We start from the raw sequence: 25,433 nt of genomic DNA, 5'->3' as shown, positions 1-25,433 counted from the left end.
TTTTTTTTTCTTCAGTAATGTTTTTTTGGTGTTTTCTTCATTTTTGGCTTGCTCTGAAACTGAACATGCAACTGTTCCTCGAAACTGAGGTCCTCTAAAACCATTGGTTTGGGTTTATTGCGCCAGTGTGGCCCCATAAAATGTTGGCGGTCGGTCAACTCCTTATGCCGCATGACGGCATCGGGGTCCATATTGCCGTAGCCCCAGTTCGTCATGGGCACAAAGTCCCGCTTCCCCGCGCCGTGCGGAAAGGCATCGGGACTCGTCTTCTCCGCGCGCTGTTGGATGCGCTGCTCGTGGTGCTGCAGGGGGTTGACGACGCCCCAGTCGTACCGCCCGCTCGCGTTGGGGAGAAGACGCAGGCGTTGCTTTGAGACGCACATGCGGCCGTACGCAATGCGGTCGAGTGCACTGGCGAGTTGCAACTGCAGCGTCTGCCCGCCGTCACCGCGACTGCGGGTCCATTTCTCCCGCACTTCCGCCAACGTGTGCTGTCGTACAAGAGGATCGGCAACACTCATGGCAAGAGCAATACACTCCTTGTATAAAGCTAACTTTGCTACTCTATTATGAATGTCTTTTCCTTTCGCTAAGGGAAGCGTCTGCACCAATTGCTTATTCATCTACGAAGCATTCCTTTCCAAAGGAACAGAATCTCAAAAAAAAAAAAAAAAAAAAAAAAAAGGTTTCTGCAACAAGAAAGAAAAAAAAAAAAGAAGTAATAGATTCAAAAACCAACAAATATTATTACTATTTACTATCATTATTACCATATCATTGCGCTTTGATGTAATCATGGAAAGGAAGAACAGACCCCAACCATAAAAAAAAAAAAAAAAAATTATTGGATAAGGGGATTTTTTTCTTTTTTTCTATCATTCAATTATCTATGATTCTTTTTCGTTAATCATCAACCTGTTACGATGAAGCAGATTTAAAGTAAGACATAAGTGTCTTTGGTTGTGAACGTAATAATCTCTCAATTTTTGGTGGTTTACTATTTCTTGCGGCTTCTATAAATGTTCTTTCATTACACTCGGCAGCCGGAGAAGGGGCATCACTGAGGCTACCATTAGTGGAATTTGTTTTTTGTGCGTTTTCACAAACTTTTCGCGACACTTCTATGCTACGTCTATGAAACTCCTCTTCAGAAATAAGTTCTCCATTTTCCTTGTGACGGTAGTACACTACATCCCTTGAAATATACTCATCATTCTCAAATACAGTCTCAGTTTTCACTTCAAGAACGTATGTATTCTGAAAAATTCCAACATCTGGGTGAAAAAAACCGGTAAGTTTGGGTTGATCAAGGCTAACAGCAGCATCACATTTTTTTTGTTGTTGCTGTTCTTTTTTTAATGGAGAAATAGAAGCTTCAGGAGCGCAAAATACCATCGGTGGCGCATCATCACAGATAATGATATCATCATTCGTTACAGCAGTAACTACTATATCAAGATTTTGCGGTTCCTCATTCATAAATTCCATTTCCCGAAGATAGGAATTACTTCTGCTGTTTTTTTCACTATTGCTACTGTTTCCATTATTGTTATCATGCTCTTCGTCCTCGTCAAGAAGCCCTAGTCCGTTAGACCGAGAAGTTGAGGTGATTTTAGGGTCAGTATTATTATTATTATCAATATTAGTAGTAGTATTATTACTAGCTATTGTTCGATCTTGTGTATTAACTTTATTCTTCTTTGAGGCCTTGGCAAGTTTCAAAAGACTTGTGGTATTTTTATTTTTACTTTCATCAGTTGCCTTTGCAGAACGGGATTTTTTTGTCTTTGGTTCTGTCTTAGTTGAGGATACAGTAGAGTCCCGTGCATGCTTTTCACCACCCAACATACTCCCAAAGAGTGTTTGTTGTTGTGATGGTGGTTTTTTCTTTTTTTCTGCAGATTCTTTAGGTAATTCTTTTACCTTCTCTTGCTTTGGAACCTCCTTAATAGATGGTGCCACTACTTCCATCGCTGTTAAACTCACACGTGTAACTGGCGCCTCTTCCCGCAGATTCACCGTACTTATTTCCGGTACTTTTTCTGGTTCCTCTGCCTTCACGGGAGGTGTTGGTGGAGCCACGGCGCTGCTGGCGGCTCGCGTCTCGGCCTCTTGGCGGGTCACGACGGAATATTCCCGTAGGAACAGCGGGGCGGCGGGCCGCAGTGAAGGCCGCGAGTGTCGTGGCGATGAGGCAACAGCCGCGATGGAAACATTTGATTTCTGCAGCGCGTAGACGTCGACATGACTACTGCCGTCAAAGGTCTCCTGCATCTTCGCGGCCTCATGCATACCGCGACAGAGAACCGCCATCCAGTTTCTGCTCTTGTCGTCTCTTCCCGTGACGGTGTACAACACACTGTAATGATCTTCCTCCGCGGCGCGAATGGTTTCGAATGCCGCACGTACTTCGTCCTGCGGGAAACTCACATCCCGTGCGAGCACCAGTGATGAGTCCTTCGCAAGTTCAAGTACCTGTGAAGATGTCATGGCAATTATGTGACTCCACCTTCAGTGAACTCATATTACATATAAACAGAAAAAAAAAAAAGAAACAGAGAAAGATGATTTGAAAATAAGAAACCATAATAACATAATGAATATAAATCAATTTTTTTTTTTTTTGTTGTTGTTGTCCTTCGATTCTTGAAATAGGTGAAAAATAATCCACTGTTCAGAAATTAGTCGAGGAGAAAACGAAATAAGTTGAATAGAACCAAAAGAAAAAAGAAAAAAAAAACCAATGAAGTATATCCCCATTTTGAAATTGGTGTAATTCCTGCTTCTTTTTTTTTTTTTTTTGCCACCTTTTCTGCCCCCCTTTGAGAGTTAATAATGATAACCTATATTTGCTGAAATCACCAATGAAGGAGGTGTTGGTGTTGTTGTTGTTGTTGTTGTTACTTTTTTTTTTTTTTTTTTGCAACCCTGAAACAATGAGATCATTTAAATTGCAATCATACCTTTCTTTTTTCGGTAAATAAATTACCTTCTGTATTTCCACAGCACAAAACATCACGTGTGAAAGAGTGTATGGGTCTGGAGGGTGTCATTCCATAGTCCGAATGGCAGTGCTGGGAAGAAGAAAATTTACCTCGTTTTTAATTTGCACCACAGGAAATGGAACATGAACTACAAGTACAACCGCAAGATACACCACTTGCGATAATAAGCAAACGTCACTACAACAAGAGCCACATATGAAAATTTGACTAAATATCAAGGAAAAAATAAACAGAATAATATTAATAATAATAATAAAATGCTACATATTCCACTATAATTTCAAAAAGTACAATATATATATATTCGTTAAAGAGGAAGTGAGGAGAGGAAACCATCTACTGAAATTCATTTATGTATTTCTTGAAAAGCAAAATATCATAGCATACACGCAAACAACAACAAAATAAGAAGTAATAAAATCAAAGAAAAAAAAAAAAAGAAAACACTCTGTACAAGAAGAGAAGGTGATAATCTTTGGTTTCAACTACAAGAAATAAATAGGGTGCATCTGTTCAGGATCATCATCATCATATTGTTGATCCACATGATTAAATACAACGAACTCGCGTGACTCATCCTCATGCACTCGGAGAACACTCCCTAAATTATTGCATCGGTAACAGTAGTTTGGTGCTGACCACACAGTACACACGTATTCTTCATCAAAATGGTATGTAAACCCCTCCTGTACCAGCTGATGCGCTCTCGTTAAGAGGTTAAGCCCATTGCGGTACATAAACTCGCGAGCAACATTAGCACCAAACAAGTGTCCAGCACCACGGTGAGAGACACCCCATCCATTGCCAGGTCCAGGATCGGACCAAACAAGATCTGCAAAAGCGCCTTCATTTGGGATTTCCTGTTGGCGATGAAGTAATCGAATATGATCAACCGTCCGCACCTGCGGCGATAGACCTCCGTGAATGCATAACCCCCGACCCTCAATCAGAGCTCCAATTGGCATGCAATCAAACACTTCCGTACAGTGTCGCCATACTTCTGTAGTGTTGTATTTTCTATTGCACTCATCGTAAAAACCGTAGGTTGCCGTCACCTGGCGTGTCTCGTGGTTGCCACGAATGAGAGTTATTTTGCGTGGGTACTTTACTTTCATCACAAGTAAGAAAGTAAACACTTCTACACTATTAAATCCACGATCTACTAGGTCACCTAGAAAGACATAGTGCATACTCGTTGCACCAATCTCTCCCGCAAGAGCGAGAAGGTGTAAAAGATCTGGAAATTGACCATGAATATCACCACATATTGTAACCGGTAATGGCACATTCGGCACATTACTTTCATCAATGAGAATATCCATCACGGTACTTAAAAGTAAGCGCATTTCTTGGAGCTCTAGGACTTCCTTACGACGTACTTTTTCTTCTAAAGAATTAACGTCCATATTGTTAGTAATAGATGTATAGATGGGGAATATGCGTGTTCCTTCCCACCTCTAGTAGATAAGCAAATGTATAATTATACAACTCAAAAAAAAAAAAAAAAAAGGTATGGCGGTGTTTACTCAGTTTCGCGAGTGTCAGCTCCTCTATGTATAAAATATGTACCTACACTATGTCTAAATAGGATCCCTTTTTTCTCTCTATAAGGATTGATTTTAAACGAGCAACAGTTCTTGTAGAGAGCAATGGAAAGAAAAAAAAAAAAAAAAAAAAAAAACAAATAATAATGACTGAATCATCCTCAAGGCCAGTTACTTCATTTAAACAAATAAAAAAAAAGATTAATAATAATAATAATAATAATAATAACAGTGATAATAATAATAATGTCACAATTGTGTGGGAATGAATTTTGAAAGCACATATTTGGTCATTACAAGAGAAAGGTATTCACATGATGTAGTAAAGGATGAAAAAGTACATGTATCTACTCCCTCTGTCTTTTTTTTTTTTTAGTATGCTTCTGTGAGTGTGCGTACGAACGTATTTATGCATGTATCTCTCGTAAGAAAATTCAGAAAGGGTAAAAACCGCGAGTGTACAAGAGAGGAAAATAAAAACTATTTTACACCAGAGAGGTGAAATGTAACTCTCTCACACACAGAGAGACACACACCACACCACCCCACTGCCATAGCTATTTTCGCTGCAATATTCAAAAAAAAAAAAAAAACACACACACACACAGTTCATATTATTGTACATATACACTCATTAAATAAATAAATAAATAAATAAATAAATAAATATTGTTTGTTCTTGTTGTTTTAAAAGTGTCACGCTACACCTCAGCTGCATTTTCCACTTCATCTCTATTATCTGGAGTAGAAGGGTTTTCAACGTCAATTAGTTCTTCAGGAATTGAAATCTCCCAATGAGATGGAAGGCTAAACACTTCCAAAGGAGTATGACGCTGCAAACAGCGCTCAACAATGTTTAGAATTTTTTCTAAACGTGTTTGTATCTTTTGAAAGACAGAGAGATGTGTTACACGAAATATGAAAGGTGATAAACTTTTGCGTATATGCATAACAAGCGGATACTGAGGATTAGAGGGATCAGCTTCTCTAAAGTTAGACATCGTCGTGTAAGTAGACCGCCGGAAACGACAAATAGGTATACGGTCTATCTCTCCAAAAAAAGCATTATCTTTTGGTTCCCTATGTGAGTAAAAACTGCTTCCATGATCAATAAAAGCATATTTTGCTAATCCTTTTATACGTTCTGACTTTGGAGGTCGTCTACATGTCGTCCTATTACTACATCCACCGTATACAAAATTATTATGATTATTCATTCCTCGATCTGTATTGCCGATAAGGAAATCAAAAATTGAACGATCATGTACATCACCAATAGCACGAAGACGTGAATTTTTCGGTGGCCAAAGTCTGTGACCAGGAGTATAATATTTCGCTATAAACGCATTGTCTAATTCATATGGAAGAGCGAGGAACGTTGTGAGAGCAGAGTGAACGTCATACATCCAAAGTTGTATAGTCACATGAGCACACAAGGATACTTTTGGTTGATTATCTGTTGGATAGCTACAAGGAACAAAATTACGCTTTGTGTAGTTGTATTGAAAAACAAAACGTTCTATCCATTGTGAAAATAACGCTGAATAGGCTGTAGCTACCTTCATGTAATCTAATGGAAGTGGCACAAAGGCAGATGTTGGTATACGTGAAAAATTTAGTGCTCGATCAACAGCGAATGCCAAATACTCACTAGTGGCCTCAAAGAAAAATTTCTGTTGTGAAACCTTTACGATGGCCTCAATATTGTTGTGTGCGTAGCGCAGTTTGAATTTGATTGTCCGTCCCTGTGTTAGTAGTGAGGACATGGCCTTAATATACCGCATATTGTTAAGATTGCTGAGATACGCCTGGCAGAGGGCATCACGCTCGGGGGTGAAGTCCGCGTCGCGCTGGTCGCAGGCCTCCCACTCCCGTGCGGTTGCGGTGCGTGTGGGATCGTGCGGGAGCGGCGTTCCGGCGCCGGGGACTTCGATGATGTCTGTGAAGTCGTGCGTTGGCTGATCGGGATTTCCCTGCAGCCCATCCACGACGGCGAGGTTCTGCTCGAACGCCTGCAGCGCCTCAACGAACTCTGGCGGTACAGTCACATCGCTTGGGATTACAGTATTAGGTACAATCTCATCTCTTGGGATTACAGTATTAGGTACAATCTCATCTCTTGGGATTACAGTATTAGGTACAATCTCATCTCTTGGGATTGTATCATCATGCGGTGGTGAAGCCATACGCTTTGGTGGGTGTGTGAGACGATAATCAGCAAGGAGCAGAAGAAGCAACCACAGCACCAGCACTGCCATCATCAACTGCTTCATCCGAGACCATTTGGCCCTATATTGCGGACGACGTATCATTCCTATTCGGTTTATTTGTTTGCTTTTTTTTTTTGCCGCGAACGGCTATGGAAGAAAAAAAAAAAAAAAAAAAAACATAGAAGGATATAACAAGAAAGGAAAAAAAAAAAAGGAACAAAAAAGCTAAAGAAAAAAGATACCTCTATATCCTTGGGATAATGATTTTCTGAGAAAGAAAAGCATGTCACTATAAAGTAATACGACTCTTACCTTATATTCTTTACTCATCACTTTCTTTCTTCTCCGTTTTCACCAACATATTATCGTCGTCTTCACTTTTTGTATCTTGTTCTCTTTCACTGTTGATGTCTTCATCTTTTACTTCTCTCCGTTGCTCCACTCGTCTCTTCTGCACTGCTTGCCCCTTTGCTTCAGCCAAGAGCAGTTTCTCAACCTCCTTCACCTGTGCCATGTACGCCTCTTTCTCTGTTGGTTCCGGTACAAATTCCTCCCGTTTCTGCTTTATTCCAAAACGCAGCATCTGCGTTCTACTCAGCCGCGTTGTTGTGGTGTTGCGTGGAGTGTGAGCTCCGCTCTTGCATTCAAACGTCCAGTGGTCTGTAGATGCACACTTCTGACACACACGTGCTGAGACGGACTTTTCATCAACGCCACGAGGGGTGCTATACTTCTTTGGAGCCCCTGCATCTCCATACATTGCTATGACAAGATCATTTTAAAAAAGAAAAAAAAGAAAAAAAAAGACCTAAGGAAACGGGGGTAACGACAAGATACATATATATATGTATACATACCACAATTTACAAAGGAAAAAAAAAAACAAGAACGCTATATCCCAACCCCAATCCCCCATATAGTCCCTCTAAAACAATTATGGAACCAGAATCACAAATATATATATATATATATATATATGAAACCCTCACTCGAAAAATAAGTGGTACTACAAAATTCAAGATGCGTTTGTACCTTCTTGTTTTACTATACCAAAAACAAAAACAAAAAAATAACAATACAAACAAAAACAAAAAAGAAAAAACAAAAAGAAAAAGAAAAACATCTTACATAAAAAACAGATTGTTTTTCTTTCTACTCTTCTTGCTTCAGGGAAAATAAGATAACCTTTCCCCTACTTACGGTTCAAGAAAGATTGAAATACCTGAGAGGATAAACCCTCTTTTGGCAACATCACTGGCACAAGGCAACACCAATTCCACGAGGAAGTTTTCTTTCGTTGTATTAATATACATGGGAACAGTAACAGAGGTGCTTATTTCTGGTGGTTTTGACATCCAAGCAAGATAAACTTTTGGCATAGGGAACAATGCCGGTTCATCCGCTGTTTCAACAGGCTGCAGAATATCCGCTTGGTCAAGAACGGCGCCCTGCAATAAGAGTCCCTCAAGACACACCGCAAGTGATGCCCCAGCCGGTGGTGATGAGACAGAAGTGACAAGTTTCAGTGAAACGAGTGGTTCATGCAAAGAGTGTGCTGTCTCTTGTCGAAGTGCGTGGAGGAATGTCTGTGGACGGAATAGACTTGATATGTTAAGTGTGGTTTGGAGCAGTTCATTAGATTCAGCCAAACGACGCCAATATGCAATTGTTGTGGCACGACTTAAAAGGGACTGAAGCCATGGTAAAATACGAGTGGGACCGTGAAAAAAGCCATCCCACTGTGGTGGGACCTCACCAATAATCATTGCAGCCGCCTCTGCGCGTCTATTTTCTTTTAATAATGCCGTTCCCTCTGTTACTTTACGCAGATCACGCATGGACTCATCCACAAGAGAGACAAGAAGAAGTGAAGATGCCATTTCAGCTGTCACAAAACCAAGAACAGGGGATACTACCCCATGAGATACATGTGCGGAATGAGTAAGAATATCTGAGTTAGGTAGTGTTAACTCTCCCCATGTATCTAAAATGGGTACTAATCGGTTTGTCCATTCTTCTCGAGTTAATGTAGATTCTAACTTTGATTCATTAAGGCATTGAAGATCATTTGTTAATGCACGTACCTTTGAAAGTTGTACAACACGATCTGCATTTGGTGGTAATGAAAATAATTCTGGTACATCACTTTCCGGTAGTTCAGAAATTACTTTTACACAATCCACATGTTTTCCTGTTCCAGGAACTCGTACCATAGAGAAAAGATTACTTTGCCGCTTTGAAGAAGAAAGAACCTCTGGATTGAAAAAGTGATCTGCGTAGGCTTTAAGAATACGAAGGTCATATTCACTTTCCATACGGGCACCATAAATAGCATCTTGTAAAATACCACGAATAGCTCTCCAATCTATACCAGAATTTATTTGTTGTAAAACAATATCTGTAGCTGATTTAAGATCTGCAGAAGTAACTTCATACATCTTAGACCATCCTTGTGGAACATAGGAGCGACGTTCTTGTATAATGGCATGAAAAGCTGCAGTAATAAAAATAAGTTCGGTTTGTCGTAAACCTTTTTTTTCAAAAGTTCCCACTTCCCATTCTTTAAATGTATGTAGAAGATTCTGATGAACTCCAGGTGGGGCTTCAAATGTTATCTTTAAGCATTGAGACAACAAAGTAGATGGAAATTCATCATGTGCTTCACTTGTAAGAAATAGACGAAAATTAGGATCTGGTGTAAGCATATTAAATTCCTTTTGTAATATAGTTACCCAAGGAATTACAAGGTGAAGATTTTTTAAGAATAACCAATCACCTTTTTCTGCACAAACACGTAATAAACGAATAGCTTCTTCTGTTTGACCACCTCCCATAGCAATTTGATGAAATCGTTCTCGACCTACTTTATGATATGCAATCCCTTGAAGCTCTTGTGATGGATCTGCTCCTGTTGTGGTAATAAGTAAAACAGGTGTAGATGCTTCAGTGTGGTTAATAAAAGATGAAAGTGTATTATTATCTCCCCATGATTTAACGCCTAATAATTCACATGCCACTCGATTTACCGCAGCGATAAGACGATCTCCACGAAGAGTTTTTGTAATAAGAAGACGTTGAAAATGTGTTAATTTTTCAATAAAACTAGGGTACATAGTTTCTGGAGTAGTTGCTCGCATCCACTGTAACCAAACATCAGCTTCATGTAAGTTCATCTTTTTAACCAAATTATCAAATAATACAGCAAAGGAACGGAAAAGATCTTTACTATCCGGTAAAACCCATGTAGGGATATGAATTTCATTCTTTTTAGCCTCTGGTGCGATAGTTCTATCCAAAAAGAATTCCCATTCCGCAGAGGTACATTCCTTAGGATTTAGTGAACGAGCAAGATAAATACCAAAAACTGGACGATGTTCTTTTAGAAGTGATGTAGAAACGGATGAAACTACAAAACGTATAAAAGTCTTTTTTAATGCTTCAATTTTAGTTTCAGCATCTGTATGATCAGAGGTGTGTCGTTTTAAGGTATCATGAAATAATCCCATAAAGAAACTTAGGGAAAATTGATACATGTGTGATAAACCTTTAAGACTCTTTACAATAAAGAATGTTTCACTAGCCGTGGATGCAAATGGTCTATAAACATTACGTTTAATATCTATTTCTTCTTGTACTTGTTTAGATTTTTCAAGAGATTCACCAATTTCAGCAGCTTGTGTTTTAATTTCATTTAATGAATCAATAAGTGTTTTATTCTCTAATAGTGATCCTTTTGAATTTGCCAAATCACTTAATAGAGATTCTTCAAGAGCAGATAATTGTAATTTAAGTTTTTCCTCTTTTTTTAATACTTCTAATTTTGCCTTTTCAAGTTCCGGTTGTTCATGTTGAATAGTTGCCCCAAGAAACTGTCCCTCAAGACCACTTAAAGTTATAGAAAAATTTATCAACGTTAAATAACTAAGAACATCAGGAGGAATTCGTAAATCACTAGAACGAGTGATAAGATATAATTGAAAACCATCTGCATAGTCTACGGTACGACGGTCACCTATTTGAATAACACGTTTTGTACCTTCTGTGCGTAATTCTTTTCGGAATAAAGGATACATAAAAGGTTCTAAAACATCTACATCTGTTAAGATAAAACTCTTACCAAATCGAAGAGCTAACTCTAATGTTGAGACAAGACGTCCATCTGAAATACTAGATACTTCAACGGAAACTCCTCTACTTTTTAAATTATTTAAAAGCCAATTAAGAGCTTGACCAGAAGTATCTATAATCAATGGTGTTGAAACTTGTTCTTGTATTAATACAGCATTATCCATTGAAAGTTCATCACCTGGTAAACCTTCTGCTTTATAATGTAATTGCATACTCTCCGGACGCATAAAAGTAAAAAAATTAAAATCATCAAGTTGTTTTAAGCGTTCCTTCCATGCATTCATAGTTTGAGATCGAACATCTTCAGCTTCATTACCCAAATAAAGAATAAATGCTGCAGCAAGTAAACAACGTTTTGGTAACAAACGTTGATCATTACATATAGCTTTACTTTGTTCACTCCATCTATTATGTTCATTCGCAAGTTTTCCAAGAAGATCATGAGCACTATTATAAAGTTTTTCTGCTTGTTCTAAACGATCTTTTAACCTTTCTGCTTCTTTCGTCTTTTCAGCAAAATCTTTCTTCAATTTATCTACCTTATCCTCTACCTTTAAAAGTTTACTTTCATATTTTTTCTTCTTTTCACTACCGCTTTTCAGATTGGCTTCATAACCTCTAAGTTCTTCCCGCATAGGCGCAACCGTTTCGAGTACTTTACTGTACTCCACGACGGCTTTCAGCCATTCTGCCATGGGAGCTGCGGCTTTGGAGGCACGACCAATCACTTCACGTTTAAAAGAATTGGCATGTGCTTGTATAAACCGTTCTACTTTATTACGAACTCCCTCATTTACGTTATCAAGATCGAGATTTAATATCTGTCCTTTAATATCACCAGCAAGGATTTTTCGAATAGTTGCCCAATTAGTCTCAGCGTTCTGGCCTCCTTCTGTGAGAATGATAACTCCTTCCATCACATCCTGCACAGCCGCTGGTGGTTGTTTCATTGATTTTAGTTCAGAAAGATGTTCAGAACGAATAGAACGTACAGCTCCAAGGGCGGCATCCAATACGGGTTGAATTCCACTAAGTCGTTCCTCAATAACACGTTTACGCTCTTCAATAGCTTTTTGCTCCTTATCAAGTTCTTTTTGAATTTTTTGTATATTCTTTTTTTGATCACCTGCTTCTTCCATATTGGATTGAATTTGTTGTAATGCTTCATCTGCCTCACGTTGTTTTGTTTCCATTAAAGTTTTTTTATCCGCCACATCTGAGGCAATTTTATCTACATTTTCTTGAGCTTCATCTAGTTTAGATACACCACTTTGTAGACGAGCCAAACTTTCCACAATAGATTTACTCTTTTCATTAAAAATACGTTGATAAGTAAGACAAAGCATTTTAAAGTGTTGAGGTGAAAATTTATCTGCAAAACCACGATGAATATGTACAATTTCAGTTGTAAGACCAAATTCTTTTTTATCCTCTCTTGAATCTATAGCTTTATAAACATCACGTATCATCAAACGAGGTATTAACTTAAGACTATCTGTATACCATGTTCCCATCCAATAAACATTACATCGAGTGTAAAGAGCAGGATTTGATCGGCATTGTACATCATATTTTGGATTTGTAGGATCCATCACAATACATATATGTAACATTCGAGCCACACGATCTACAAAATAGGCGTAAGGCGTCATACCTTCTCCAGCAGCTTCTTCCTTTAATGGACCCAAAATAGCTTCTAATTCCTCATGTGTAAATAAACCAGGTACTTCACCAGATGATAAGAGAGAATTCACCGTTTCGAGAATAAGAGGATTATTACCAAAATGATGATCTTCTAGTAAAAATACAATATATTGTCCTTCTATTCCAGCCTTTGTCATTACAGACTTTAGTTCGGTATTAAATTGTTTCATCCCATATTCTCTTGTCATGGCTAATGTCATTACTTCCATACGCAAATTGTAGGCGACGAGGCGAACAATGGAGGCACTACAAACTCCAGATCGTCCAACAAGAAGTAAATTTCCACGTTCTTGTGATAAAACACGATCCACACGAGCAATCCAAGCACATACTTCAGGAATTAATTGAACATCTAATTCTGCAAATTCTCTAGAGTATGTAAGAACGAGATGTTCTGCTGATTTTTTAAGTTCATCCATACTAGTAGAAGTTAATTTCTTTATCCTTGATGAGGAAGTATCCATCCATGAAACATAATATACTGTTTCCTTCTCTGTAATACCAGATTTATGACCAACAAGAAATAATATATTATCATAAATAACTTTAGAACTCTTTGCACGTTCTTCTGGAGTAACAAGACGATCCACAAAAATACGTCGACCCTCATATCCAATAGCATCTGGTATATCTAAAGAATTATAGTTCAGTAAATTGAGTGCCCATGTAGTAACATCACGTGGATTAAAAATATAATGTGATGCCACATCTACAGTAGAACGAGTGGATATTGCTTCATAAACATTCGTCATAAAACGAGCAATATCCGCTGCACCTTTACCAGGAAGATTAAATTGTAATCGATGACTTTGAATCATAATATTAAAAAATTCTGTGTAAATGGTTTGCATAGATTCACGTGATGGATAAGACATGGCAAGTACAGAAACAATAGCTAAAAAACGTGGGGCTACAGGATAACGACCCATACTTCCTGGAGGATTCATACTACCAACAATTTGAACACGTTCTATTGTAATCCATTCAAGATCATCATCATAAAATCCATTATAAAGAATAAGTTGTTGAAGTAGAGAATGTAATTGTACAGTTCCATATTTATCTGGTTTTGGAAGGTTCATATCTTTAAGAAGTAAAACAAGACGTTCCGCTTCTTTTGGACGTAAAACACGTCCTTGATTTGTATTAAACATTTGACATGTTTGTTTGAGTTTTTGAATAATATGTATGGCTTCTGTTTGTGCAGAACAATTTACAATCGCCACACGTGTGTTACTAATTTGTTCAAATAAGTTTTTAAGTAACATTGTCTTTCCACAACCTTCTGGACCAACAAGAATAAAAGGTCTATATAAACCTGGATGAAGTGGTTTCGTCCATGCCTGCATATTTTCCATATTACGTTGACAATCCAAAGTAGCTATCATAGGATGACGGTAAAGATCTTCCACGTTAAGATCAAATGCTGGTTGAAATTCAAAAGTCTTATATCCACCATATTGGGCATCATAATAAATATCTAGTGGATTTTTAGAATCCGGTGGACGTTCTCCTGTCATGTAGTGAATATCCTTTGCATAATCACGGCGATGTTCCTCTGAAAGATAAGATCCAAGACCGTAAATAAGAGCAAGTGTAAACTGTGCTTTATTTGTACAATGCTGTAACTGGCTTAAACCAGAAGATACAAGTCCAGTTCGTGTAGTTTCCACTATAAGTTTACCCGTTTCTAAAAGACTATCTATAGCTTTATAGAAATAATCATCTATCCATTGACGAAGTTGTCCACGAGTTTCTTCAGGTTGTTCTAGTAACCAAGTAGCAACCATCATTTTTGGATCTACATCTTCTTCAGATAAATAAATAATACCCATACGAGATACAGTGGCTGGTGAGGCAAATTCGAGACTATGTGTTTCAAACAAGAAATTCACATTATCTCCAAATTGTATACGTACACCATTTGGCATTGTAAGTAATTTATTATCATCCAAAACAGAATTTAAGGATTCCACCCATTCAGGATCTACATCACCATCACAGACAATCCATGAATGTACATTATTTTCTTCTTTTACAACCTTACGTGCTGCTTCTGTGAGTACACCATCAAACCATTCACGGGTGTCATTATCCATATGACCAAGCAATTGTGTACGTGGCATAGCTTTAGGGTTCATTACATACAAAGGAACCGTCACACCAAGTCGTTGCATCGCTCTACGCAAAACACGAAGTAATGTACTTTTTCCACTTCCACCAGGACCAACAAGAACAACTCCCATACGTTGTTTTAATGCTTCATATAGTTGTAATACTTTTTGAATTTGTGATTCAACAAGTTGAAGTTTAAATTCTTTTATAGATTCTTCAATAGCAGGTCGAAGTTCTGTGTACTCTATCTCACCCACAGGAATACCAGGGAAAACATCTGTGATAAGATTATTAAATAATACTGCATCATCAAATGTTAATTTAGAGAGTGTATTGACACGTAAAGATTTAATTAATATTTCACTCTCTTGTTGAAGTATTTCTTCTGGAGTTGCTTTCACTTTTCCTCCAACCCGCTCTGTAAGATATTGATGAATTAATGTCCCTCCAACTCGCATAACAGCCTTCATAGCACGTAAACCCCAATCATAATGTTGTTGATAAGATAAAAGACCTTTGGCAAGTTTAAATATTTCTACTGTTTTCTTTGACAAAACAGTTGCATTTTCAAATCCTTCACTAAAAAGTATAGTTTCCATAATAAGTTCATTATCTGGAGCACTCATTGCCACAGAACGGAATAATTGTTTAAGATTATCTGGAAGTTTACTTCGTCCTCCATATCGTTTACCAGCAGGGTTAAGTGTTACAAAGATACCGGCATTATGACTCACATCAATATCTCGACCGAGTAAATGACAGCTTGAATCACCATTTTTAAGTGCTTCTTGAATAACTTGAATCATTTGGGATACCGCTGAAAGTTGATCAACTTTTAAACGGTTAAATTCATCAAAACATCCCCAAGCTCCACATTTTACAAGACCTGTAAAAATACGTCCCATAGATTTAAAATCAATTCCTTCATCACAGTTAAAAACTAATACTTGTCTTCCCATTGCATTACCAAGTGCTTTAACAGATTCTGTCTTTCCAGTACCTGCAGGTCCATATGGATTACCACCATAACCAAGTTGCATACCTTGAGTTAGTGTTAAATAACATCTATCAGTGAGTGGTGTATGAACAAGTTTTGGCGCATTTCCTTGATATTCATAACTGTATTGAAATTCTGCATCTACCATACGAAGTACACACTTATTATTACGTTCTAAATAATATCTTAGTTGTTTTCGCCAAAGCCAATCTGTATCACTTTCAACATTATTCTGAATTAGAGTATCGACAACTTCAATATTGTGAATAAGATCCATAATAAGAGATTTTAATTTTAGACCTACAACTAGATCATTATTACTACCTGCAAAAACTGTTAAATCACGAAGTTGAGCTTGTAAATTAGCTTTATGTTTTATTAAACCACCACTTTTAGCATCACGAATAGCTTCTTCTGTTTTTTTGGTAAAATCAATCATTCCTGCTGTACAAAGTATTTGTGTAGAATATTCACCAATATCTACCTTCTTGAGACAACGTATTAAGTGTGCTTCAAGGGTATCTTTCATTTCAATATCTAATTTAGATAACCAATCTTCTACTTCATCTGTAATACGAACTGGTTGTTCAAGAGGTACTACCTCACCTTCTAGTGAGTGAATCTGTAATATATGTTCTTTTTGTGAATCAAAACGAACACTGTGAATACCCATAAAAAGTTTCTTTAAATGTGATTGAATTACTACTGGATTACGACTTTGTGCTAGAATTTCCAATAAATCATCATCACTAATAAAGTAAAAACGTGGAAATATATCACGTTTAGCCTCTAAATACTGATTTAATGCCCGTTGACATCTTTCTAATTGTTCCAGTACATTTTGTAATACTTCCTTATACTCCTTATGTTCTGCGAGGGTGACAAGGCGATTGTCCTTTGCGATGGTGGACATCACTGAGAGATATTCCTTGTCTATGCGGGCGAAGCGTTCCTGTTCCTGCGGGAGAGCCCCGCGCCGCACAATGGGCTCGAGATAGACCCACTTGCGCTGAATTTGATTCATACTGCGCAGATACTCGTCAAGACAGGCGAGGCGTTCCTCCCACTTGTTGGCGTCGCTGGCGAAGATGGCGAAGTACGGCGACTCCCGCATGCTGAGCAGCAGCGCCTGGTTGTCGCTGAGCGCCGCGAGGAGTTCCTTCCACTCCGTGATGAGCACCACGCCGGGGCGGTCGGGGTGGGCGGCGAGCGTGAAGGCCGCGTTGGTCCCCCACGAGCGGACGTCGTCGAGGGCCTCGCGGATCTGCGCCTCGCCCTGCGCCCGGGCGTGAAGTTTCTTCAGATCCATTTCGCGTTTGAGAATGGTTTCGTAGCGGTCGAGAATATCACCAAACTTAAGGGTATCCTGCGTCGCATTGTGAATACCAAGAAGAGTAAAGAGTTCACTCCAGTGACCAGGGGTAAATCCATCACCACGGACAAATTTAAACAGTGGGGCACATCGACTCCAGGCATCTAATAAGGTTCGCACCTGTACGGTAATAGGATTTGTTGGTATCTCTTTTAGTTTTTCTGTCCATGTCTTTACAAAATCATCAAAACGATATAATTTTGCACGTAAAGCAATCCATAATTCTTTCTTTAAGGATTCTAATTCTTCTTGAAAAGTTCCTACCAAACTCCACATAAGGGCATAATCTTCAATATCACGTCTTACATCTTGTAATGGCTCTATATCAGGTTCATCCATATGAAAAAATTTACACTGTTGAACACATTCTTCTCCTTCATTTTCTAATTCTTTAAGTGCATTTTGGCGTTCTTTTACAAATTCCACAGCATTTGGAGAATCAGCCGTTTTTGGTTTAAGTTCATGCCATTGATTAATAAAACGTTCAACACTTTTATTCCAATTTTTCACTCGTTCTTCCACAGTTCCTCGTAAACTATTAATTTGGGCTTCTACCTCTTTATCAAAGGCATCAAATCGGTGTATAACTGTATCCCATTGAGTTTTGGTTTTTGAAAAATCTATACCAGTTTGATTTGTCATATTTTGTAGTAACATATTTTTATTATAAAAATGGAAAAATTCAACTTCCATCGCTGGACGTTGTTCCATAAGTTTTGCATGCTCAAGATTAGCTGTACCAATCTCTTCTAGTTTTGTTAATTTAGTGTCTAAACTTTTAGAAACTTCAGCAATATAGGCGTTGATTCGCTGTAAATGACCCTCAGCACTACGGTATAGTGTAATTTGTAAAGCTTCATATAATTTGTATAAGTGATCTTCAACCGTTCCTTTTATACCAGCAGTACAAAGCGTAATACATCCACACTTAATAAAGAGTTCTTCTGCATTAATTTCTTTTCCTTTTTGTTTTAAAAGTCTTACACTTTGTTCCCAATGTTGAACCTCTGTAAGAGCTTTTTCAACAATACTTTCTAATGTTGGGTTACCATTTTTTCCACATTGTCCAATAATAAGAAGTGGATTAAAACGTTTTAGTTCTTGTTGAACCTTTTTAAAGAGTTGAGCAGCATGTTGCATAACGGTAACTATACCACGTTCATTATGTGCAGTCATTTCTTTAAAAATATCACTATTACTACAACCATGAAAACGTTGTGGAAATGTTATAAACTCTTTGATTCGTTGATAATATTGACCACGAATAACTTCTAAAGAAGGTCGAAGTGCAGCCATACCAGTTTCTTGATCATAAATAATATCGGCTTTAATTTCACTTACAACTTCATGTAAACTTTCTAATCCTAATTGGTATTGATATTCCATTGCCTTGTAAATTTGCATATCCCAAAAGAGTTTCCATGCATCCATATTTTTAAATCCTGATGTCTCCATTTTTTCTCGAATAGTATGTATTTTTCCCATCCATCGATCTTTTGAACGTAGTAAATCAATACTAAAAAGTTCAATCACAATTAACTCAATTTCTTTGTGTAATTTATGTAAACGACGATTATCATCAGTTAAAGCTTGTGATGCTTTACGTAATTTTGTAATAAATCGTTCTGCATCTTCTGTATTTCGCCAAGTTAATTTTCGTTCTCCACTAGCTGTAACAATATTTTCAAAAGAAAGTGCCGGTTCAAGTAACATAGCACCTGTACAAGGAATAATATCATCTGTCATAGAATTATATGTACTGGCAACTTGTTTTAACGCTACACCATTTCGATAAAATCGAATTCCTTGATCTACCATCTTTTGAATATCTTTATTAATACGAAATCCTAAACTTTGAAATACTCGAACTTCTCGTATGAGTTGTACCAATCGTTCTGGATAATTTACTTCAACACGTCCATTTTCATCAATATCCATTAAAGGTGCATTAGCATCTAACATAAGCTTATAACTGCTATCTTCTACATCCATGGTCCAATGATTAAAAGTTTCCACTTCATAATCACCAATATCTTCCAAGAGAGTATCTGCTGTTTGAATAAACTCTCCTGCAGCCGGTAAATCTTGTAAAAGAGACTTACACATATGAACCATTTCTCCAACACGACCTCGCAGTTGACGAAGCCAAATCATATTATTCACTACACCTGGCATAAAACGACCAGTTTGACAGCGACGATCATCTTCTTCAAGAACCGTATCATCCTCTGTACTTTCCGCACGGTGTTCAAATTCCATGCGAATACTCTGCAGGCGTTCATTCAACTTTGCCAGAAGCGTATCTCGTTCACTCACTAGTTCCTTAGCGACAATGGGACGACGAATAAGTTGACGGAACTTTATCACTTCATTCACAATAGTCTGTGGCGCTAAATTGCCACGTTCACCAAAGAAGTCACGCAGAGCGGCGGCGCAGCGATGCTCTATTGGTTCCAAACGTCTGTAAAAAGCACTCAATCCAAGTAACCATTGTTTTTCTACCGCTGGAGTTATTTTAAAGATATCAATAGATTCTAAAGTCTCCCATAATGTCTCTTTGCGAAGAAACTGAAGTTCACCAATAGAACCTAAAAGTTCCACCATTTCATCTACGAGATCACGAATAGTAGTAATCATATAAAGTCGATCTCGTACAGTTTTTAATTGTACGTCCACAAATCCTCCTCCTCCTCCCCAAACGGCTCCCCAGTCAATAGTTGTTAGTTTATTACACATATTCATCCAGTCATCGCAGCAACTAAGTGCTATATCTGTGAAAATTTTACCACCAGTAAAGATACTATGGTCATTAAGTAACTTTTTGGCGAAGTATTCACGTAAACTTAAACCAACAGTTGTCATGAGAAATTCAGCCTGAGCACGAGCTTGTGTATCTTGCGCACTGTCATTCCAAAAATCATTTATAGAAAGTTGAACATCTTCAAGAAGATCAGAAACTTGATGAGGTTCAAGGGATTCAAGTTCATTCCAGGATTTAGGTAATACAGTACTGGCAAAAGAAGAAGTACACATAGACCCAAGTACAAGTTCTATAGTCTTCAAATACATTCGAAGCTTCATATCATCACCTTCACCGGCTAAAATAGAAAATATCACATAGCCAGCAATAACAACATCAAGTCGTGGAGCTCCCTTTACTGTCAAACATTTGGGAAAATCTACTAATGCATAAGATTGCAATTCCGATGACTTAACAAGGTGACGAAAATATGTGGCTTCCGCTGCAGCAGTAATAGCAGGACTTCCTTCAGGTAGTTCTTCAAATTTAAAATTATTCACATGTACAGCTTCATTGAAACGAATACAATTCAGTTCTCCTTTTGCATCAATGGTTACTTCACCAGCAGCGACTTTCGTTGTACCTTGCTCAGAACCACATGCTGTTCGTATGAAATGTTTAAAAACTGTAGTTGCAATTTCTGAAAGTTTAGATTTGCTCGCAGTGAAAGTAATTTCAACTGTCTGATCGCGTTGAATAGTTTCATTAACTGCGAGTCCGAGACGCTTATTTAGTGTTTGTTCAGCGATATCGACAAATTTCTCACCAATGGGGGACTTTTGGCGACCCATTGTTACAGCAGGACCTTGTTGTTTTGTTGAATTATCCGCAGATAAAACACTCACTCACTCACAGAAAATAATTAGCAGAATTTGTTTTTTTTTTTTTTTTCAGTTCTTCTTCGTTCTATAGAAATGTTTCACTACTCTTGTTGTTATTGTTTTTGTTGTTTTTCTTTTTATTTTATTTTTTTTTTTCTTTTATTGCTCTCTCTCTTCTTTTTTTTTTTTCCTTTTCCTTCCTTGTATTTGGTTTTGCTCTGTCCTATTCTCTGAATGTTGACTTTTGTACGGAGGAAGAAGAAGAGAGAAGAGAAAAGAGAAAAAAAAAAAAAAATAGTCATTTATCCCAGTCCAGTTACTAGAAGGAAATGGAGAGGAAAACATATGCAGAGAAAGTTAAGACGTTATATTCCTTTTTCTTTTATATTGAAGTACCCCCTCCCAAAAGAAAAAGAAAAAATGAATAAATATGGAATAATAAAAAAAAAAAAAAGGCAAACATAAAATCAGAGACCCACCACCTCTGCAGTGGTATTTATAAAGCAATATATAAAGAAAATAATAATAATAATAATAATAATAATAATAATAATAAAACTAAAGGAATGCAAATTCTTGGTTCACTGAGACATATATACACATACAGAGAGAGAGAGAGAGAGAGAGACCATCTGTTACACTTTTTTTTTTCTTCTTCTTCTTCTTTTCTCCACAGAGAAGTATATATATATACCTTTATTCATCTTCTTTTTATTTCTGTCTTATTTGTAATAATCATTGTTACAAAACTTAGTTCATCAACATTAACTGTGTGACCGCCCCAAGCACGATGGCTGTGGAATGAGCCATGCTAATGTATTTACACTTCACAACATGCAAAAGTCCATCCGAGGAGTGTAGAAGCCAAAAAAGAAGCGGAATGCCAACAAGTTCACGTACAAGTGTATGTACAAATGCAGGTGACTCCTGCTGTCGCATCAACATTGTGGCAGCATCCATTCCAAACAACGTCTCTCCAATTTGGGCAAACCCAACAGCGTACACCACACGAATACCATCAGACAACTCCAATCGCACTAAATAGCGCTCCACTCTCTCAGACTCACCACACACCGCACACCGCACATCTCCACTAGAGACTTGCCGAGTGCAACCACGACACGCCGAATACGTGATTGGAAGTATCACACGTTGTACTTTAGCCAAAACAGGCAATGTATCTGATGCCTCTTCCAGTGCCAGCACCACCTGAACAGAGTCTCTCTCTGCTGAATGACTGCAAGTTTCTGTCTCTTCTTGTTTCTTTACTTCTTGACATAATTCCAATCTCTTCGGTCCAACTTCCTTCTGCATCTTAAAGGCGATACTCATAGATCTACTAGAGAGTGATATTCGTTGCATAAAACCAGAAACAACAAATTCACAAAAACACCAACGTTCACCAACCGCAGGTTTCACACTTCGTGAAATATCCTCCCAAAGAGTAATTTCAATAACACATGATGAAGAAGACGGTGTGGATGAATCACACAACATAATTCCAGAACGTTCCACTTGTCCTCGTTTCGTATGCACAAGTGTACCTGGAGACACTTTTATCACAAAACCCTCCACTGAAACCACATCACCAACATTTCCATGTTTCACAACATCTTGTACTGTTCTTGTACCAAACATTTGAAAAGGATATTTTGGAATCACATCTTCCATCTCTATATTATTTACTACAGAAGAAAAACGTTCATCAAATTGTAAACGCAGCATTTTCTTTTCATTATCTCCAAAAAATAAACTTCCACCTACTGCATGTACACAATTTTCTAATGATAAAGTCTCATATAATGCAGAACTACCAATAAAAGACATCAATATTGAGTCACCATTCTTATCTACTCCTACAGAATTAAATATAAAACGATCTATTAAATTACCTGATGCAAGAGATCGATTTTTACCTTTCCATATTATTCTAACCACAATAGCATAATCTCTTAAACTTTCTCCTCTTACTTCAAGAATTTCACGCAAGGACAAAGTAGTATAATCTCTTGTTGTTTGTAAAGTCTCCATTTTAAGAACGTTTCGTTGTTTTGTAAGAGCTGCACTTGATAATTCAAACAGAGAAGGATCGAAAACAGGGTTACCCAAGAGTGAAAGTACGGTATCAGAATAACTTATAGAAATCGGAACTAAAACATTTAAACCATTTTTTGCTGAAATGACAGTGTATGCCTTTAGTGTAATACAAGAACCTACTTCAATTTGGAAGGTATGGATTAACTCTTCCATTTCGCTCCCAGGAGGTGCAATAAGCCAAATTAATGAGGCAGAATCGGATAAGGCGACATAAAATCGTGAAATTACAGAAGGTTGCGTAATAACTTTTGGATAACGTTGAATATCCACCACCTGGAGAGTGGGAGAAGGCCAGAGCGAGGACCAACTCTCTTCTCCACCATTTGGAATTGATCCCATCAGCGCACTCGCACAAAACCCTTGTGTTAATGAATCCATACTTTTATTTCCTTTTCTTTTTTTTTTTCAGTATCTGTCAATGTTTTTTTTTTTATTTTCTTTTTTTATTTCTCTGTGAATGTATGTACTTGCGTTTCTTCACACCACCCTCAGCACTTTCCCTTCTTCTTCTTCCTCTGCGTGGAGAATATTACAATGAAAGAAAGTGAACTCATATTTCAGAGAAAAAAGAAGGAGAAACAAAAAAAAAAAAGATGATAAAAAAAAAAAAGAAAACAACGCAAAGAAGAAATACAACCCCATATATATAGGAAGAAAAAAAAAAGTCTCTCTCCCCGGCAACTACATCAAGAAGAAGGAGAACAAAGAAGAAGAAAGAAAACGGTCAGATTATGAATAATTTCTCTTTCACATAATTGTATAACTCTGATCGTACAAGCGCATATATATATATATATATATATACCTTTTGTTATCACCATGAGTGATCTATGGATCTCGTATCATTCATTGACTTAATGGTTAACGAATTCTCAGAAAAAAGACCACGTGCAACATCTGATGTTGTGTCTTCTAAGGGTTTCCCTCCTTGATTTACTTTTCTAGTCGCTGGATTTATGGTATCTGAAACTGTCTGTCCTTGGTACAAGTCAGGTCGGTAAAGCGAGGGTTTGGGTAACACAATCTTACTGAGGAGTTCCGTCAAGAGCGGTGACACTTCACGTCTGGGAAGATCCTTGTGTTGTAAAGAAGCGTTGTCAATATAATTAGAACTAGGAGTGGGAGGAGATACAACTATTTCTGTTGGCACCGCAACTTTCACCATGGGAGTTGGAGCTAAGGCTACTGTTTCCTCCTTATAGAGGGAATACGGCGGTTGGGTCGGTTGCCGCGGTTGGGGAGAATTAACAGGGGAGGATGAAACCATAGGTTGCGTTGCAGACCTTCGTCCACTGTGATAGAAAAAAGATGATTCACTCCGCTGTGGCTGTAAATCCCCATTTTGTCCACTTATTATTCCATCTCTCATGTTTTGTTTTTGTTGTCGTTTTTTATGATGTTGTAATATCGCTTTTTGGTAATCTTCTTTTAGTTCTAATACTGACGGAGGAGAAAGACTACCTGGATGACCCTCATGATCATTCCGGTTAGACTTATGCAGATATGGGGCCTGTGTATTCTCACCATTAAGACTTGAAGCAATAGAATCTGTGTGTCTTCTTCTAAGCTCCGCTGATCGCGTCGTTGCAACAGAAGATGCTCTTAATTCTGAATTCTTACGATTTATAATGCTGACACTTCGTAACGGTTTTTTGTGCCAGGAAGATGAAGTACGAGATGAATCATCACATAATCGGGCAGTCAATGCAAGTGCATCTTTATACCCTTGAAGTGCTCCCGTAGGAGTTCTTTGCGGAATTTTTGAAGATGGTAAAGGACGATGAATATATTCTTTAACAACACTTCGTGCCTCATGGTATATAACACCGCCTTTTTTCTTTTGTTTTCGCTTCCAATTAGGTTCATTTGAGTACCAAGGTGGATTTTTAGCATTCTGTATACCATGAGTCACTTCATCCAGTTCTCTTCGGTATTCCTGCAGTGATATTGTCTTTTTACAAGGATGTGTTTGATCACCACATTCTTGCCTGCTATGTGTAATCGAATGCGATGATTCAGACTGAACGGCAACTTCTCGTTTTCGCTCCGCCTTCTCAGCAGCAGCAAGCAGGCGCCGTTGTCGTTCTTCACGCATCCGAAGTTGCCACAAAACTAATTCGCGTTGAATTTTAGCATCTTCCCCATCTTCTAATTTCTCTTTATTCGGTTTGATAAACTCATATGGCATATGATGTTATCCCCCTTTCTTTTCCGTCTAATGGCAGATTATTACACACTCGCAATCCACCTCTTTTTATTGTCTCTCTTTTATGGCACGCAGAAGTAAAAAAAGAAAAGAACAAAAAAAACGACCAAAATAGTCACAAAAAGTCAAACAATTCAGTATAACTTGGCTAAAAGAAAAAAAAAAAAATTTACTTCTTTGTAAAGCACAAATATTTGACGAGTGCAGAAATTAAGAAAGAAGGAAAAAATAGAAACACACACTAAGTGAGAGAAAGAAAGAAAAAAGAAAGAGAAAAAAAAAGAAAAAAAAAAAAAAAAAAAAACGCATATGAATACTCTTTTCTTCTTTTTCTTCAACCAGACCTTGTTTTTTTTACCTTTCTCTTTTCCTTTTTTTCGCTATTGGTGGTAATAGTTTCCTTCTAGATATCCAACACTTCTCACACCGACTAT

General features: G+C 37.7%; 8 protein-coding genes across 8 annotated transcripts; all 8 read right to left on the bottom strand.

Annotated features, from left to right (window-relative positions):
- Positions 1 to 11: 11 nt before the first annotated feature.
- Positions 12 to 623, bottom strand: TM35_000017090 (uncharacterized protein; the record flags this gene model as incomplete). Its single annotated transcript, XM_029021390.1, has 1 exon — positions 12 to 623. The coding sequence occupies one exon, from the start codon at positions 621 to 623 to the stop codon at positions 12 to 14; it is 612 nt and encodes a 203-aa protein (XP_028887898.1).
- Positions 624 to 918: 295 nt separating this feature from the next.
- On the bottom strand, positions 919 to 2,490 carry TM35_000017080 (uncharacterized protein; the record flags this gene model as incomplete). The annotated part of the gene is made up of 1 exon (XM_029021389.1): positions 919 to 2,490. The coding sequence occupies one exon, from the start codon at positions 2,488 to 2,490 to the stop codon at positions 919 to 921; it is 1,572 nt and encodes a 523-aa protein (XP_028887897.1).
- A 1,000-nt stretch (positions 2,491 to 3,490) lies between these two features.
- Positions 3,491 to 4,411, bottom strand: TM35_000017070 (serine/threonine protein phosphatase; the record flags this gene model as incomplete). The annotated part of the gene is made up of 1 exon (XM_029021388.1): positions 3,491 to 4,411. One exon carries the CDS (start codon positions 4,409 to 4,411, stop codon positions 3,491 to 3,493), a length of 921 nt encoding a protein of 306 aa, XP_028887896.1.
- Positions 4,412 to 5,250: 839 nt separating this feature from the next.
- Positions 5,251 to 6,861, bottom strand: TM35_000017060 (uncharacterized protein; the record flags this gene model as incomplete). The annotated part of the gene is made up of 1 exon (XM_029021387.1): positions 5,251 to 6,861. The coding sequence occupies one exon, from the start codon at positions 6,859 to 6,861 to the stop codon at positions 5,251 to 5,253; it is 1,611 nt and encodes a 536-aa protein (XP_028887895.1).
- A 220-nt stretch (positions 6,862 to 7,081) lies between these two features.
- On the bottom strand, positions 7,082 to 7,519 carry TM35_000017050 (uncharacterized protein; the record flags this gene model as incomplete). The annotated part of the gene is made up of 1 exon (XM_029021386.1): positions 7,082 to 7,519. The coding sequence occupies one exon, from the start codon at positions 7,517 to 7,519 to the stop codon at positions 7,082 to 7,084; it is 438 nt and encodes a 145-aa protein (XP_028887894.1).
- A 436-nt stretch (positions 7,520 to 7,955) lies between these two features.
- Positions 7,956 to 20,666, bottom strand: TM35_000017040 (dynein heavy chain; the record flags this gene model as incomplete). The annotated part of the gene is made up of 1 exon (XM_029021385.1): positions 7,956 to 20,666. The coding sequence occupies one exon, from the start codon at positions 20,664 to 20,666 to the stop codon at positions 7,956 to 7,958; it is 12,711 nt and encodes a 4,236-aa protein (XP_028887893.1).
- Positions 20,667 to 21,446: 780 nt separating this feature from the next.
- On the bottom strand, positions 21,447 to 23,171 carry TM35_000017030 (uncharacterized protein; the record flags this gene model as incomplete). The annotated part of the gene is made up of 1 exon (XM_029021384.1): positions 21,447 to 23,171. One exon carries the CDS (start codon positions 23,169 to 23,171, stop codon positions 21,447 to 21,449), a length of 1,725 nt encoding a protein of 574 aa, XP_028887892.1.
- A 436-nt stretch (positions 23,172 to 23,607) lies between these two features.
- TM35_000017020 (uncharacterized protein) lies at positions 23,608 to 24,981 on the bottom strand (the record flags this gene model as incomplete). The annotated part of the gene is made up of 1 exon (XM_029021383.1): positions 23,608 to 24,981. The coding sequence occupies one exon, from the start codon at positions 24,979 to 24,981 to the stop codon at positions 23,608 to 23,610; it is 1,374 nt and encodes a 457-aa protein (XP_028887891.1).
- Between the last annotated feature and the right edge of the window lie 452 nt (positions 24,982 to 25,433).

Source organism: Trypanosoma theileri (genome assembly GCF_002087225.1).
Source record: "Trypanosoma theileri isolate Edinburgh chromosome Unknown TM35_Tth_1_V1, whole genome shotgun sequence".
Taxonomy (NCBI): domain Eukaryota; phylum Euglenozoa; class Kinetoplastea; order Trypanosomatida; family Trypanosomatidae; genus Trypanosoma; species Trypanosoma theileri.
This window is presented reverse-complemented; position numbering and strand designations above follow the sequence as displayed.